Source organism: Calonectris borealis, chromosome 6 (assembly GCF_964195595.1).
Source record: "Calonectris borealis chromosome 6, bCalBor7.hap1.2, whole genome shotgun sequence".
NCBI lineage: Eukaryota > Metazoa > Chordata > Aves > Procellariiformes > Procellariidae > Calonectris > Calonectris borealis.
Genome location: NC_134317.1, coordinates 35,849,815 through 35,867,849, shown reverse-complemented (window position 1 = coordinate 35,867,849; position 18,035 = coordinate 35,849,815). Strand labels below are relative to the sequence as shown.

General features: G+C 39.2%; 1 protein-coding gene across 2 annotated transcripts in view; it reads left to right on the top strand.

Annotated features, from left to right (window-relative positions):
- Window positions 1–406: 406 nt before the first annotated feature.
- Window positions 407–18,035, top strand: part of COL3A1 (collagen type III alpha 1 chain) — a 53,177-nt gene continuing 35,548 nt past the window's right edge. For both annotated transcript variants that reach the window (XM_075153682.1, XM_075153681.1), the window contains exon 1: window positions 407–621. In XM_075153682.1, the coding sequence (XP_075009783.1) occupies window positions 543–621 (79 nt within the window). In that variant the 5' untranslated portion in view covers window positions 407–542. The remainder of the gene's footprint in view (window positions 622–18,035) is intronic.

Sequence of the window (18,035 nt, the reverse complement as noted above, 5' to 3'; positions counted from 1 at the left end):
TTATTTCAGTTTGTGCAGCCACATCAGGTACTTACCTTTTATCTTTGTTAGGGAGCACTAAAAATTAAAAATCCTTTTTGGGCTGTACCCATTGACTCCTAATTAACATGAAAAAATGCTTTACCACAGAGGCTTTACCATAGGACTTCTTTTTCACATGCATATATCTCACTTACAGCGCACACTAACTATTCATATACAGTCTCAGTGTGCATTTCGTATGCACACAAAAGTTCCAGATGTGCTGTGTATCTTGTTTAGTTGACTTTATTCTTCTGTAAAGCCAAGAGAAATATTAATCATTCATTTACTGTTAGGGGATGGGTCGTCTTCTCATGTTTCAGTAAAGGGGGTGGAAAAGTAAAGTAAGCCAATTTTTTTCCTATTTAAGGCCAAAGCTGGGGAATGCTTGTGGCTGAGTTCTGTACATGGCCCGGTGCTGGAAGGGCAGGGAACAACCGATGTTGCTATTTTGAATAGATTTTTCTTCCCCCCCCCCATTTTTATTTTTGCACAGAGAGTCTCATGTCTAATATTTAGACATGATGAGCTTTGTGCAAAAAGTAACTTTGCTCATTCTTGCCGTGTTTCAACCCTCAGTTATTTTGGCACAACAAGACGGTGAGTAATTCAAGCTTCTTATGATTTAATGTTTTTATTTTATTTTTATTTTCACCAATGATTTTAATCGCTTGTAAGAAATGTGTATTCACAAATCTCACCAGAACACTTTTCCTTCACTAATTCAGCAGAGTCAGATAGTTAATGCTGAAGCTGAAAGCTGCAGGAGTTTTCATTACCATCCCAAAGGTTTCTCCTCGCTTTGCTTTCTTCTGCGGTTAAAAGGACTGTACAGTGCTGTCTGCCTTAGCTGCATTTGTTCTTGTTCTTACTTGTTTTCCTATTACAGACACTGGAGAGTTTTTAAACTATTTCTTTTAACTCTTGGAATAACATTTTAACTGTTAGCTCTGTGCAGCGTGGAAGTTATTTGTCACAAGCAATAAGTCTTTGCTTCCAGCTTTTTTATTTGGAGTTCTCCTTTGTACTTGTGTGTTTTCCACTGGCAGCGTGGGGGTTTGTTTAAACAATTTGCATGCGGAAAACAACCTTAAAATTCTAACGAATTTTGATGAAACAGTTTTTAAGAGTGATATATGAAAATATGTCAGCTTACGGGATTTTCACTTTGACATAAAGTAGGAGGGTAAATTAATTCCCTCAGCTGAAATATTTGAATTGTGCATCTGCAGGCTGTTTCAGTCCCTCACGAGACTGATTAGCAGCTGATGGTATCTGGGAGTCCATGCGAGTATATGCGTGCATGTTTACAGAGAGCGAGAACACCAAAACCCAAATGAACATGGAATTTAGAGGGATAAAAATTACTTTGTATACCATAATCCAACTTAGAGTGAAGATAAGTGTGGTATGAGTATTTAAGTTAAACAGATGACATTCCACAAGTACAGCTGACCTTTTTTGGATGTGCTGTGTTCCTGCTTGCCAGACATTGCCAGACCTTCCTCAAGATAAAACATTTTTCTTTCTTGTAACTAGAAAAGATCTGCAATGTATTTATTCCTGCATCAAGGCAACAAATAACTTTACAAATAACTTGATAAGCAGTAGCCAAATAAACTGTAGTGCAGTAAAGGAAAGCCAAATGCCTTTAAAACCACACCCTACCCTAGTCTGTATGATACAAATCATGAAAACAATTACTTTAGCCATTTCATGGCAAACCTATCTGCCGCAGCATACCTGGAAAGGCACCTCTGCAGAGGGGGTGACTGAGTCCACCAGCAGGCTGTTGGCAGTGGAGCAGCTGGAGCTCAGAGGGCTCTGTGCACGAGCAAATCAGGTAACATCATCTGCAACAGCAGCGTGCCCAAATACCAGCCTCCCTCACCTGGCACAGACACAGGCTAAGCCGTGTAAAGTATCTGAAAAAAACCCAAGGCATATAAAGATGTTCTGTAGAGAATAAACATCATATACTGTGAACTGATGCTTTTCTGTTTCTGCTTTTCCAGTATATAAACTGTCTCTTCAGTAATCCTCAGTGAAGAAAATATAAAATTTGAGCAAACGTATGCTGTGAGTTTTCTCTGCTTACAGCAGCAAATAATACACATGTTGCATATATTTAATATGCATTATGTATATTTTTTTATACATATATATATCTTTAGAGGGATAAGAACAAAGGAACCATCCAATATAAAAAGAAGGAACATCAGTTTTATTTCTCCCAATGAACAAATCCCCCCTGAGTGCCAGGTCTCTTTCCCTTGCTCTGGTCATATCCCTGGACATTTCTAAGGTGCAACACATATTTGACTCAAGAAATGGTAAATTTTGGGTAGAAGAACATATACAAATGAAGTGTGAGGGAGTATTTTCATTTCTCTGCCACATTCCTGTTTCATGGTGTAGTAACATTTCCTTACTGGGCTAACTTCCATACTACTTACAGGGATGAGGTTACACAGAGAGGCTGATAAAACACTGGTTATCCCTCAAAATATCGAATTCTGTCCTCTCTTTGGAATGTTCCTTTCCACACATTTGAATATGCTTTTCTCGCAGAAAATAATAATTGAAGGAGTTCATTATTAGCATCACCAATCCATGTGCAGGGCAGTGATGGACTGGGAAGCCAAATTTTCCACGATTCAAAAGAGAATTTCCAGACATGCTAAAATGCTCTGTCTTGTCAAGAAAAATGTTTATATGGTTAGTATCAAATGTAAGTCAATATAAAATTTTCCTTGGGAAAGCCTGCCAGGAGACAAGACTTGGCAAGATATTAAGGAAACTGCTCAGTATACACTAAGTTTAGGATAGTCAGATGTACCTCTGGGCTATGTGTTTCTTTGTCTTGCTGTAATAACTAGGAATGGAGATTCGAGTACAGCCTCAGGTTGAACTTCTTCAAAAGCTTGGGATCTGGATATTGTGGAACAAGTAATTTTCGGTGATTTCCATGAACAAAAGCTGTATGTCCTGGAAACCCACTAGGATGCTTTTAGCCTGCAAATGAAATCATCTTGACACAATTCAGATTTTCTGATGTATGTCAAGTTAGTGTAAGGCATTTGCAAGCCCTGACCCGTGTTCGAGATAAAATGCCTCCTAGTGGCTGACATGACATGAAGCTGGTGCTTCAGACGTGACAGATGATACAGATTCCAGCAATGTATATTCAGTTCCAGCATTTGAAGGCACCTTTACATCCTGCATATTAAACTACCAAAAAGTGTAAGAACTCTGAATGCTGCTTTAGGAAAGAAACCCATCCTCTGCCCAGCCAGCACAATTTGTGCAAGCATTTGCTAGTCTTACGGCTTACATTCATCCCATTTATCTTGAGTTTGTAGAGTCAATCAAGACAGCTACTTCCAGAAGACAGCATAAATTTTAGCTAGACAGACTGCAGGTATTTGGCAGTTTCCACCGACTACAAAGGAAGCACGTGCACAGCCTCGCTCACATCGGTGCCAAAAAGGAGGGAAGATGACTTTGGGCCTCTCTCAGCTGCATCTGAGATGGGTAAAGGACATCTCAGTCACCTGGAGTGTGACACTTCTCATATGTACACCCCATAGTCCTTGAGGAACCTCACTGAGATCATCAGGAAAACTCTACTGCTCTAAAAGCAGTGTGAGAGCAGAGCCAGAAACTCTGGATTATTATTCCAAATAATTTTTTTCTCTAATGTAATTTAGTGTTTTCCTTATAATGCAAGTATTATCTTGGATGTTTGGTCAGGAAGCTCATTTCTGAGGTAATGACTGAATCCTAAAATATCTCTGAGAAGACTTACTGACCTTTCATATTACTTTCAGTTGCAAATTACAGTTTTAAAATGAAATATAACCATTATAAGTACGTTTCAGGAGGCAGCATGCAAAGAACTCTTTATGCTGAGCACCCACTTCTGATCCCCCAGAAAAGAAGGATGATATTTTAGGAAAACTTGTAAACAGCTTGGTTTAGCCATTTTGCTTTCTTCTTTTATTAATTGGAAAGGATTAGATAGGTAATGAAGTAGGTGGGTACTGCACAGATGCAGAATATTTGTGAGACTGACAGACTGACATTTTTAGCACTTACCTATATGCAACATTGCACATATGCATTCTTCGTTGATAAATTAGCTACTTTAAGGGTAATGCTAATGACAGTCAAAATTATCTTTCCTCAAAGGTTTTGGTAACACAGAAAAGTCCCCCTCCAGAGTTTTGAAGGTAAAACCAGATGATGCATGTCTGTGTGCCAACAGATAATTGCACCATCATAAGTAACCTGGACTATGTGAAGGTATGAAAGATCAGGGGTCTGCTGCTCTTCTTCCATTTTTCCTGCTTTTCACCAAGCACACGGCAGGCAAGGTTATGCTTAGGAAAACTGAAACATTCCTTTCTGGTCTGGAAAAATCATGCTAAATGAAAGCCTGGGGAATCCACCCCCGCTAAACATTATATATATGTTCTTGGAAATATGACAAATTTCATAAACACATTTTAGATCACACATCCCTGGAAGACATTAGCCTTAGGAAAATGAGACCATTATATATCTCTTTCATTATTTTCCAGATTTGTTTTTGATTTGAGACCAAACCTACATAGACTGATTTTTTAAAAGAGGAGGTGGAGTTGGAAACATCCACTGCTTTATTACAGGGGGAAGAGGCAGAGGTAGAAGGGCGTTGTCTCTGGCACGAATATTACGGTTCATGCCTCAGTCAGAGTCATTACATTTGCTCCCTTCTTAGTGCTGCAGATTACAAGCAGATCCTATTTCCTCTTCCAACTCCTGCCGAAGTTTTGAGGTTTGTAACAGGCAGCCAGGTGTCACTTGCAAAATCTTAGCTGATGCCAGCCTTACACAACAGCCAGGTGTTTGTTTTAATTAATGCTATTCAAGAGAAAGGAAGGAGTGAATTACTATCACTTTTTTGTTTCACAGGCTGGCTGATAAACCAGAGTGACATGGATCTATTAGTCATTGTCCCAGTTATGTGCTAATGTTGTTCAAACCTCGTTTTAATCAGAAATGTGCAGAAAATGGGACGTACCTGGCTTCATAATTGGGAAAGTATGCTGTAGGTCAGTAACGGAAATGATGCAGACTGTCATTTAGCATTTTGGATTAAAAGCAATGTCTTCAGAGTTGAAAGGTTCAGCCTACCAGTAGGGGGAAACAATAACAAAGCATGCTTTCCCAGGCTAGCGGGCACCATGAAAACTATATTGCTCTTCGTGTGTTTATGGTAGGTTAGTAATCTGGAGAAGAGCACAAGCCACAGCTGCTGTAACAGTTGCAAGTTTTAATTTGTTGGTTTGAAGTAATAATTCGACAAAACCCACAGAAGTGGAAATTAGTGCAATGGTCCTGTCCATTAATACTCCAGATTATGCTGTTCTTTAGTCATGCTTGTTTAAGAAACTAGGCAAAAGATCTCAGCTAAGAAAAGGAAAACTGTTGGCAATGGCAAAGATATGTTGCTAACAAAATGGGTTTTTTTGGTCTTGAAGTAACTGGATTAAATTCCCACATCATTGCAGAAATTTAATGTGATGGAGCAAAATTCAATTCATTATTGGCAACACCCAAAAAAAAAAAACCCAACCTCAATCTTGAAAAGGGTATAATAAAATCTTTTCTGATTCACCATGACAACTGTTAGCTCATTCTCCTTGTGGTAGCTTGGTGAATTGTAGATTGCACAACTTTAACATGGTTTAGAGTTCAGTACCTTACACCTGTATGTCTACAAATGTTCTGATTTTGTTTTTAGGCAGATGATAAAAAACCGTCAATCCAAAATGGAACAGAAATTTTAGTGTCATCATTTTACCTACTGCAATACTTTACCAGCCTACCCGTCCTTCAACACAACCGTGATAATATATCCTGTACAGAAGGAGAACTGAGCACAACGCGATTCCTTCTCCAGGAGTCATGCAAGAAGTGTTGTTTTGCTCTGTAGCTTCAGATCAGGCTGTTGAGGGGAGTGTGGATGGGTGCAGAAGAATGCTGCAGCCCCTGGCCCTAAGCATGCTGTCCATCTCCAGCCCAGGGGACCCAGTGGATTCCACTGGAGAGAAGGCTGTTTGGGGCTGTGCTGCTTACAGAGGTGTTACCTCTGTTACAGAGATGCTGCAATGTGACTCACTGCAGTTGGCTTCTGATGGCCATGCTGTTATTAGATATGGGAGCCAGTGCTCTGGCTTAGTTACTGCTGCAGGACAGGTACTCTTCTATGGATTTTCTTTCTTCCATTGAATCTTTCGATGCACAGGGTTTGTGAAGCTTTACTTCCTGTCCTCTCCATGGCTTCCCTGACAAGAGATGCTTTGTCTCTGGAAAAATCTATAAGGAATTCCCACAGAATTTCCTGATCTTTCTCCATTCAGCAGAGTCAGACACTGTGTTTCAAGGAAATAAGATTTCCATATTTATGTGTAGGGACCATGCCATTAATATTTCTCACATTGCTTTGAGACTATATAACAATTTCAAAGATTAACCCTTACATTGCTCCTGACTGTGGCTGATGAACTGATAATGTCCACAGGCAGTAAAAAATTACATATTACAGGAGTCAGAAAGTCTCTTCTGTAAGTGTAACAGAGATAGAGAGGTGTGCATATTCTATCTTAAATGCTGAAAGGGTGCAAGGAGGAATGAGTTCCATCAGTGACTGCAGAGCAATACATCTTTCACACAGAGGCATAATAAATTACATTTTACATTTATATTTTCAAGCAGTCATTATTTTTTCTCATCTTGTATTTCATAGGGAAGGTTCTCTCCATTTTGCTTTGAGAAAACCTAACCTACTTCCAACCACTGTTTTTATTTATTTATTTTCACTTCAGAGCCAATCTTCTTGTCTCCGAGTTTGCAAAGTTGAAACCTCTGCCTGTTTCATGTCAAAATGACAATTGAAAACATGATATAACCCCCTCCAACAACAACCGTTTGTTGGCTTTAGTGTGGATAAACTTCAGCTCCAGGACTTCTGGCTTTGTTTAGTGAAAGTACAGCAGTAGAGATTCCTTTCAGATTAGCTAAGAGACTACTTCCATTTTCCCTCATTTACGTCAAACCCTTCATTTAAACATGAACTATCAGAATGAGAATGAAAACGGTACCACGGTACCTCTTTTAACAATGTCTGCGCATTTTTGTCTTGCTTTGATTCACACAAGTACTCCGTGAAGAAATGTGTGCCAGGGAGGGGAAAGCGTGCATAGGACATTGAACAGGAAGAATGTGATGATAATGGAAAGATATATATTTTAAGGCCAAATGTGTTTTGTTATTTTGAAAGCCTAGGCCTTCTCTTGCAGCTAAAGGGGCACCCAAATGACTCTCAAGAAATGGGGGATGTGACTCGTAGATTTAAGACTTTTGCCAAGTTTGTACCAGAATGGCCTTCAGCATAACATAAAGCAATGCACAGCCACAGGAGACCGATCCTTTTCTGCTGCCGGTTTTTTCTTTCAGTCACTATGCATCCCACCCTGGAGGGTGGCACAGGCACCTCTGCTCTCCTGCCAGGCAGCAAAAGATTTCCTTCCATGTGCAAAACTTCTGTGGGCTGCTATGGTGGCTTCAGGCACTGCTTTACTGCCAGCCCCAGCACTGCGAAGGGCAGCAGAATCGCAGGAACACCCCATGCACGTTTGCAGAAGTCGATATGAAAGGATGATCTGTGTCTGGAAACTACTTCCCACAGCAATTCAACACTGGCAGTTCTTGGAAAACTTCTGGACATAATTAGTTCCCACTGAAATTCCCTGCAATTCACGCCCAGTGACCAGTCGGTGCATTAGCAGGCTGTCTACTGCAAACATCCCTTTGCCTCTATTCTTTCCTTTTGTGCTTCTTCTTCTCTCTCTTTTCCTTCTTTCCATTTTCTTTTAGGAAAAGAGGCAAGAGCAAAACTGCAGCTTCTTTTTCAAACAGACATGAAAGAAACAATTGCTTACCCAAACACAGCTAATGGAAAATATGGGAAGCACCGCTCATTGTTCCTTTGATGTTCAGTGTAATAGCCATGCTGAGCATCAAAGGAGAATGAACTACATCCCCCATGCTTTCCTTCAGCTATAAGCAGCAAAAATAGAATTCATATTATCTTGGAAAACACTTCTATGTTCATGAGAGGCTCTTTTTAAAAAATATATATTTTTTTCTGTGTTTGGCTTTAAATCTACTGTATGGTGTTTGCTTGTTTCCCTACAGAGCAGTAGTCATTCTGTGCCAGCTGTTTAAGAGAAGAATGTCCTAGTGAAAGCAAACAATAGGCTGTGTAGTGGGAATTGCAAATCTTTGAAAAGAGTAATTGAAATCTGCTCAGACTTTTCGAAGATTCTTTGCACAATATTCTAAGCCTGTTGGTGGCTTAGTCGTTGGCAGGGTGGTCCTCTTTGTAGATCCCTCTTTTTTGTATGAACAGAATAGCATAAACATGGGGGGGGGTGGGGAAGAAAAAGGAAAGAAGAGAGGCATTCAAGTCCAACTGATTCTTTTCCTGTTAGAGTAGCTGAAGAGAGAAAGAACATTGTAAACTTCTTTCAGTGAAGAATCAAAAAAAAGTAAAGAGCCTCTTAATTTATCAGGTTTTCCCTGGCTCAGGCTCTTCCACTCATACCTTTTAAGGACTCCGGCAGATAAACTCTGGTGGATCTGGCTACGTCTGCTGAAGATGTTCTAGCCCTCTTCTGCTACGCGGAGCTGTTTTTCACCCTGTGCCAGCAGGTGCTGTTGCTGCACGGAGCAAGGAGAGCTAAATGTGTGCCAGGCTTCAGGCAGCCACTTCAGTAGCGATGCTTCTGACCTCTGATATTAATAAAAATCAGCTCTGTGCGTGCAGGCCCTTCACTGCCCCAAAATTTTCACCTGACAAGGGAATTAGTTAGGAAGATGCTTAGGTTTTCATGCTTGAAAAATAGGCATAGAACTTGATACTTAGAAGTGGCCCCAAAATTAAGAAAGTTGTCTGTGGTACCCTGAGAAAACCCTCACAATATTCACTTTAGTAGCCTTAGAAAGTTGACAATAAGAACATTGTATCTAGTGCACAAATAGCCATTTAATATCCACTATGAGGCAGATTAAGAAGAATTTCAAATACTGCCATCTGTATCCAACAAACTGTCCAAAATGGATGTGGGGTGAATTAGTACAAACTGGAATAAGGAGTGAATGAATACAAACTCTTTTGCAGATGAAACTAGGTTAATGGTGCTCTATGCATTCAGAATCTCCCCCCTGACCTTCTGAATTACAAATACCTTTAATTTATTGGCAGCCAAAGATATGATTCTTTTCTTTAGACAATACGCCAGAGTTCTTTATTCCATCACTGGAATATGAAATACAAGAACCAAACCCTTCATTTACTTCCAACTTCTGAAATTACAGGGAAATCAATAAAATTGTGCAGGGAGTTATGTTAGTGTAGAATCTGACCCCCTGCTGCTTTACTCATCTCTGATGTAAATTCACTATGGCCATGGAGTTATATTGGGGCTGACTTTGTCCAATGTATCTGAAAATATAAATGATATTGCCATATGTACTATACTGCATTGTAACATTTCCCATCTGTTTCAGTCTCAGGAGAGAAGCATTGAATCAAGCTGATTTCTTCCAAGGCAAACCACAGAAACAGCATTGCATAAAATTGTTAGCCCTCTCACTGAGCTAAGGGGAAAGAAAAGATCATGTCCCATGTGAAATTTTAATCACCTGATAAAAATTGTTTTAATAACAAAGTTAGGCAATGAAAAACAAAATAATACATTTTTTTTTCCCCACACAGCCTTTGGGTTTTATCTTGCGAGACGCTCAAAGTATCCTGAATTAATAGTTTTAGTTCAGTGTTTTACACAAGGTGCTATGTAGAGCAAGCTGTAACAATTATCAATTTCCAATGGTTCCCTTTCACTTAGTAGCTCAGAAGCTAAATCTCACCTTCGTGATGCTTTGGATCTGTCAGACTGGTTGTACTGTCTGGGAAACCTGCTTGTACACAATGACTTCTCCAGTTTTTCTTTATTCTTGCCAGGACAGGCCTACTGCAAGAAATGTTGCAAAGACCCCTCCAATGTTATAAACTATTTGTGGTCCTAGCTAAAATCAGAAACACAGAATTATATATGTCTTTGAGATATACCTTGGGAGTGATTTTTTTTTTGAAAGCTCTGACAAAATTTTGTTCTGGATTTTGGTAAATTTTTCCACTTCATCGATCCTAATAATGTAGAGCATGAAGCTATTTCTTTTCTTTAGAAATATGTTACACCAGCTTCTTATGGGACAAAATTGGAAGTGTTCAAGTGTTCAAAATTAAGATTACCTTGGCACTTGGACTCTTACTGTAGAAGTCTTCATTGACTGCCCAAGGATTGGGCAGGATCTACGTTTAAAGAAACTAATAAATCTATAAAATCATCAGTAATCACATCAGACCTTGAATTTATGTCAGTTTCTGCTTGGTTTAAGACTTAGACACAAGTCTTTGTGCCATTTGGCATCATTCATTCTAAAGACAAGGAGCACATTAAAATCAGATTACTGTAGACTAGTGAGAATTTATGCCAGCGCTACAACTAAATAGCCACAAATAAAGTGATTGCAGCCTGCTGCTTATTTTTAGAGTGACACCAAATGACACAAAAGGTGATGTGCCAAAAAGTATTTTAATGTAAGAACAGAGGGGATGGAAAAATCTCATAGGCATTTTACCAATAATTGGAAGAGTGACTGAAAAATTATGCAATGGTCCCTCTAAAAGGCATTGAATGCACTGAATTAAGATGAAATTCTTACTTACTGTGTGTCCTGCAAACGGTTACCCTTATTAAAAGGTTTGATTCTGTCAGGCACTGAAGACCTTCAGTTCCCTCTGGAATAATTAAAAGTTTATGTTCCTTAGGTCCGATCCAAAGCCCAAAATCAAGGGAGATTCGGATCAGGCGCATTTACTCTTAATCAGGAATGAATGATACACGTTCTGCACATTATAGCAAAACAGGTCTATCTCTACTAAAAAGACAGAAGTATAAATATAATTGTCTGGGTTACAGAGTCAACGTATTGAGAGAGGACCTTGGAGAGGAAATCCCAGAATAACATCTCAATACAGTTGGTCATTCAGGAATATCTTCCTCCCTTACAAAAAAACAATTTAGGCCATGATGTTATCGAGGAATAGCTAACAATAAAAGTAGTATAACCATCTCTTGCATCCATCAGATGTTTTTCTCAAAATGACTTTTTTAAGTTCAGAAACAGGTATAACAATTCTCTGGGCAACCCCAAAAAAGAAGCAAGGCGACAGATATACAGCAGTCTGCTCTATCCCGCCCCTCGTATGACTCAGTTTGAAATGGCAGTTCTGCCAAAAACAACCCCACCAACTAAACAAACAAAAAACCCTCCTTGCACTTTGTTTTCCTATTAGCAGTTTTGAAACAAGAAAACTCTTCTGCCATTGTTTTTCATGCCGGACACCAGCTGAAGCCAGTGGGGCTGTTGTGTAACAATATCGCTGATGGGATATCGCTGGTCCCTATTTCAAAGCAGCACTTGTGTGGCAGGGTGACCTTTAGAAGTTGCATGAAGAGCATCATTCAAGGATGTCAACATGTGTGCCTGAATAGAGCAATTTGTGAAACATAAATGTTGAGTCAGAACAATGTGACAGATTCAGCCACTTTAGACCACATTACCTTTGAGAAGAACAATAGCCCTCTGAAGATAAAGGAGAAAAATTAGAGTTCTTAACATAAATCACACTTTGAAAGATTAGAAAAAAGCCAATAATCTTCAAGGAAAATAGAGGCGTTTGGTGTTTTACTTGGTAGCAAATAGGCCATAAGGATATTTTTTAATCCTGATATTTCTAAAATTTCTAAAAGCTGCAGAAAGGTTGCAGCATTTGGAGCTTATAAAGATGAAGGAAAGGGAAAAGCAATGATTTGTTTAAAATGCAAATACTTCTTTGTAGCAGTGCAGGCCTGCTTTTTTTTTTCTATTTTGTAATCTGAAAGACAGATTGGGTGGATCTCAGAGCAAGGACAGTTTGGCTACATGACATAATGATCCTTTGCCTGAGAATCCAGCCTCTTCTATACATTGCCAGTGAAACAGGGCATGTCTCCTTCCTGCAATACCTCTGACAGACAAGTGCAGTATTATGATTAACCAGCATTCTTTTATGCTGCTTTCTCTTTCTTGCTCTGCATCTGAGTAAAGAGGAAAATGTCTGGGACTGGCGCAGTGGCAGAACTGTTCAAACATCAGCTTTTTTGGCAGACAAGCGTCCCTAGAAGCAAGAAAGCTTCGGTTGCAGTCTGAAAGCACAGGATGTAACTGTCCTTTTTGGTGTGAAACTTGGGAAATCTGTGAGCCATTCAGTCATACTCCCTTTCCATTCCACCAGATAGCAGTTCTTCCTGCCACAGGACACGGAGCAGGAAAGGATTTTTAAGATGGACCTGCTCTGATTTTTCACAGCCTGCATTTAAGTGTTTTGTCAGTTGAGGTGTCATTCCTGATACCTCCAATCACATGGTGGACAAGCCTTACAAAATACTACGTCAGTACCATTAAATCTGAAAATGTCCTAATAGGTAGGTGTGCCCAAATTGGCCCTTATGTCCTCATGCACCATGTGAAATGGATTCAATTAATTAGCTGGTTGTTTTAACAATTAGCTGGAATTGTCTTAACTATTCCAGCTGAGAGAATGTCTGTAGGCCTTGCAGTTGAAAAAAAAATCTTGTTAAATCATTTCTTTTCTTATATTTCCACCTCTTTTCCTGACTCCTATGAAACAGACACTATTTCAGACTTTTCAAGTACTCAGCACTTACCTGACAGGAGAACATGCAGACAAACAAGGCCATTCTGGCTCAGCAAGCCAATTAGTTCATTATGAGAGTCCGTCTGTTTCCATTACTGATCATGGGATGGAATGAGTATGTTTGATTTTCTTATAAACATCATCGTAATTCCAGACAGGGAGCCCAAGCCATTTGCTTCGAGGTAGACGCTGTGGCATTCTTTTCTGCTCAGTAAATGGAAAGCAGAGATGCTGCAGACGCTGGGATGGATTCCTGCATCTACTCCAGTGTAGGGGAGAATTCTAGCATTTCCTTTGAAAATGAACAATATATCTCCTTTCTATTTTGTCCTTTGGTTAAACAATGTATAAAACAGTGCTGGAATACACAATAAATAGATGTATTTACTATAGAAGAAATGTAAAAACACTTTTTGAAGTAGCCATCCTGTAAAGCAAATGACCAAGACCAGGTCAGAGTAAGGAAGCACAGGCTTTGTACAGTTAAAAGTCCATAAAAAGCAACAGAAAGACCCCTCTTAGCTTCAGCAGACTTTGGATCCAGCCAAAGTTAGAGGCAAGGCCTCCTTCATCTCAGTGCTTTACCCTTTACCAGATTCACTTTAAATAACAGCAAAAACTGTTTGCTTGACTCATTGTGTTTGTGATCAGATTCTCGCAGATCAAAGCTCCTCGGTTTTGCTTCCCAAGCCATCATTGAGCGGCTGCTGGGGGATCGTGAGTCACTTCTGTGTGGACTATTGCCCTTTCTGAGGCAGAACCAGACAAGTTCAAGATGTTCTTTAATTTCTAACCATTTAGTCACATCTCTGCAAATGGGATATGTGAGTCTGCTACTAATGCAATAGCTGGACATTTGCTTTGTCCAAAGTGGAAAAGCCTGTGGCTTTTGAGGATACTATTAGGAGATTTTTTCCTTTTGCCATATGAATGTGGTTAAGTCATGATCATGGTGCTTGCACAAATGCAAAGCCAAAACCAACTACAAAACAGGTCAGCTTCTCAGGTCATAGCACTAGATAAAAAATTCCCATTCACCTCACTGGAATGGGGATTATGTCCCTATGACATGTCATCCTTCGGGCGTACAATGACCGTATTTGTTTTCCCCTGTACACATTTGGGCTCTTTTACGTACCATACTTACAGGTCCTTTGAGACTAAATGGTGATTTTCCTTTCAGCTTTCCCTATTGGTCTGCTTACATACAGCTGCTAGTCTGCTTAGAAAATGGGAAATAATTCAAAACCAGCATATGATGAAGATTATGCTGCCTCTTTTTTTCTTTTCTTCACTTTTTAGGCTGGCCCAGGGAAATGCTACTCACAGCAAAATCCTTAAAAATGTGAATGCTAAGTAAACAGCATAAATGCAAAGTTATTCAGGCTTTCAAATATTAAACTTTAATGTTTTGTACAATGACTCAAAGACTGACACAGCTTCCAACAAACCATTGCAATAACTGCCATAGAAGTGAAGTGCTGTATAGCCACCGTATTTAGGGCTTTGGGAAGAACAATAAGATTTTGCATTGCCATAGGCGAATGCTGTTGAATATTTTTATAAATCTTAGGCTAATATGTATGTTTAGGAATCAATAATAAAAGCTGGCTAAGGCAAGTATGTGACTGTTTTACTGCAAGTCTAGAAGTAGGCAAGTCAGCTTTTTTATAACCTTATTATTCCTATACGTTACTTGCCAGTGCTTTAGCACAAATCAGCTTTCCAAAGGATTTTGGAGCTAATGGTTAATCTTTATGAGCAATGCAAAATGCATTATGTCATAACATGCTGACACACAGATCTACATCTGAGCACAGAGGGGGTGTCTTGAACAGACTAAGTCTTCCCAGATGTAAGTTTCCTTTGGAAACCTATTTAATACTTTCATTCTGCCAAAGGCCACAACGATTTTCATTGCAGCTCTCCTAGCTTATTTCTTAATTCATTTAACAATGTCCAGAAAGTTAGAAGCAAATATGAATGTCATTATATCCAGATGTCTTCGATTTTTTGTCTCTTTTCTTTCTGTTAAATGGTGCCATCTACTGTAGAATAACTGAATGACAACCTTGTAAAAATGCAGCGAAATCTGCTTTATTTCCTTACTACTGTGAAATTATGTCAGTCGTTTTGTGACACATTTTAAACTTCCATGATTTTCATTGATATTGTTAACTAAAACATGGAAAGGTGAGTATTCTCAGTGTGAAAAATTGGTCACTGAGAAAAGCCTCTGATTCAGAGAAGAGCAGAGGTCTTCAAAACAGAATCTTTTCTAGCCAGCAGTGCAAAAATATGGGAAAGATGGCCCTTTTCTGCTCCCCATTCGATCTGTCCTCTTCACTGTAAGGCAGCAGGATCACATCTCTGGAAATAACAAAACAACAAAACAAATCAATGAAGTTGAAGTAAGGATGAAGAAAAAATTAAGATGTGGAAATGCAAATTCTTGGATATGAATTTCCTAGTGAATAAGAACCTTGCTGTCTTAAACACATAGTTAAAAAAGAAATTTGTGGTTTTGAAAGGTTAAGAGAGTGATACCAAGAGCTGAAAATCTGAATATTAAAAATAGTCAAACACATCTCATGGGTACAGAACTGTGTGTGCGCTATGCATTTTTTTATGCGTATGCAATTCCTATACCTGTACGTTACATGTGCACACAGTAACGGTATTAATTCTTTTAGATCTGTATCGTAGTATTTTTATTTAACAGTTATGTATAAACTATGTTTTGCCCTAAACTAAAGAAAAATGATCTCTTCCCTTCCTCATTATGTTTGTAAATGAGAAGGACATTTTAACCTGTGGAGCTGGGAAGTGCTTAAGCAGAGTGACAGCTGAGGACATTGCTCTCAGATGCAGTGGATCTATGCCCACCCATGCTCTCTGGGGTATATCCAGCCAGCTCCTTTTAGATGGATAACAAGCTCTAACCTCCCCAGTAGCTTTGATGGTGTTCTGCCTCCTACAGTATACTGCTTTCTAGGTCTTCTTGTATACAGCGAACCACTTGTACACTGAGCTGCTCAGCTTTTGCCACTTTATAATTCAGGTTTTTTCATGAGTCATTAGAGAGACTATAAAAAAATTTCATTCATAACACTGCACTTCTCATTTTTAAAATACATTTCAGCCTTCCTGTTTGTCAGGAAACATTTGTCATTACTCTTGTCAAGGCTGGGCAGTTTGGTTTTTTCCTAAGTGCCCGCAGTGAAATCCTGGTTTCTTAAAGGAGGAAAATGGTTCTCACAGAAACAGTCAGCAATTAATTAAGCAGAGAATCAGCTTATTTACCTGGGATTCACTGACATGATTCTGTGGCGTGAGAGCTGGGAAACCAAGTAACTTCTTTAGAAACTAAATCTAGCTTGGCAGACTAAGAAAGGATGTCTAGATCCTCTGCAGAGGTAGTGGCTGTTAGCGGTGTCCTTTGAAGCAGCATCTGATGCCGTGACCCTGTGTCATGGTGTGTGTGAGGAAGATGCCGTCCTGGAAATTAGCAGTTCTTCTCCACCTCTCTTGTGCAGGATCTGAGGTTTCTGGTGAGGTCCAAAAGGTGGAGAAGCGAAGGGAAAAGGAAAAAGTTAATTTCTAAGTAGTAGAAAATGTCTGAGGGGGATTAGTTTTCATATGCCAATGGAATGTTTTAGATTTTAAGATTTTTTGTGTTGTCAAAGGAAGGTAAAATACTGGCTCCCAGCCTGATATCAGGCACAGAAAAAAATACTGGCTTGAAAATGCCTGAAAAGGATTTTTTGACGCTTTTTGCATCTTCTTGTTCTAATCAAGCTGGTGGTCAAAGCCAACTCTTAACCATAAGTAGTGTCAGCCTTGACAAGTCAGCATTTTCCTGTTTGCTTCTTTTATAATTGAAGTGCAGAAATAACATGAGTTGGTGTACACAGAAAGCCTGTAGTGGGGTTGAAATTGGGAAAAGAAACCTCCTGTCCCATGCAGTGCCCTGCTCTGATATCCCCCTCTGGTTCTCCACTCAGTGAGCCAGGAGGTCTTGGTTGTATTCCCCATTGCCCCAACAGCGCTCATACAAGGAGGTGATGAATTTCATGGGTGATACAGAGGAAAAAGTCAGGGTAACACGGGCGAGGAAAAGCAGCTGAGTGAGACACTGGGAAGGGAGCAGAGTCTGAAAAACTAAGGTCAGTTGAGTGTGTGGCAGTAAAGAAGGTGAACCGTTCAGGTACAACAGACAAGAGGATTCAGGGAAGATGAAAAGGGAAGTTACATGTTATGGGAAAGCTGAAACCCAATAGAGAAAAAGGGGACTGAAGCAGAAGAAGCATGAGAAGAGAGGAAACGCATCCAAGAGTGTACCATGCCAAAGAGCATGGGCGTGGGTGTGGAAACAGATACCCACAAATACAGAGAGAAAGAAAAACAAAGAATGTAAAGAGAAAAAATAGGCCAGTGTGCTAAAAAAGTAGTGGAAAAGAGGAAAAACAGAGATGAAGGATGCCGCATGTGAGAAAAGAAAAAGGGACTGCATAACCCATAGGGATGGACTGCACTATAAATTTGGACTCAGTCTCATACTGCATAATTATGACCATTATGACCATTATGACCATCTGAATTTGATGGCATTCAGAATTTTCTGTCTGGAGCCAGTGGTAATTTTAATGTCAGAACTTTGAATTACATCTTTCGGCACTTTGTTTCCTTTTTGAAGGGTGATGCATAGTAGGTAACTTATTCTGATATTAAAGTTTTAAGGATGATGTAGGTACACAAATAGTTCTTTCTCCAGAATTTTGTGTTTGTAAACGGAATTATTTTGAATTATTCATGGAAAAAAATCTTATTCCATTATTGAAGACTTTCACTGATACTTATATTTGCAATCTGAGACTTCTAATAACTTCTACAAAAGTTACAAGGAACTTGTCTAACTTTGTAATGTTATATTCATATTGATTGCTTAAATGACCAGGCTTTCTGGATTTTGTTTCTCTAAGAAAATACAAACCCAAAATTTAAAGTTTGAAGCTGGTTTTCATCAGTTTCTTCAAATTCATTATCTACCACAAATTTGATCAGTAGAATAGCTTTTGGAAGGAATTCACAAAGCCATGAATATTACAAATGAACAATATTTTTTTCTGAAAATACAGGC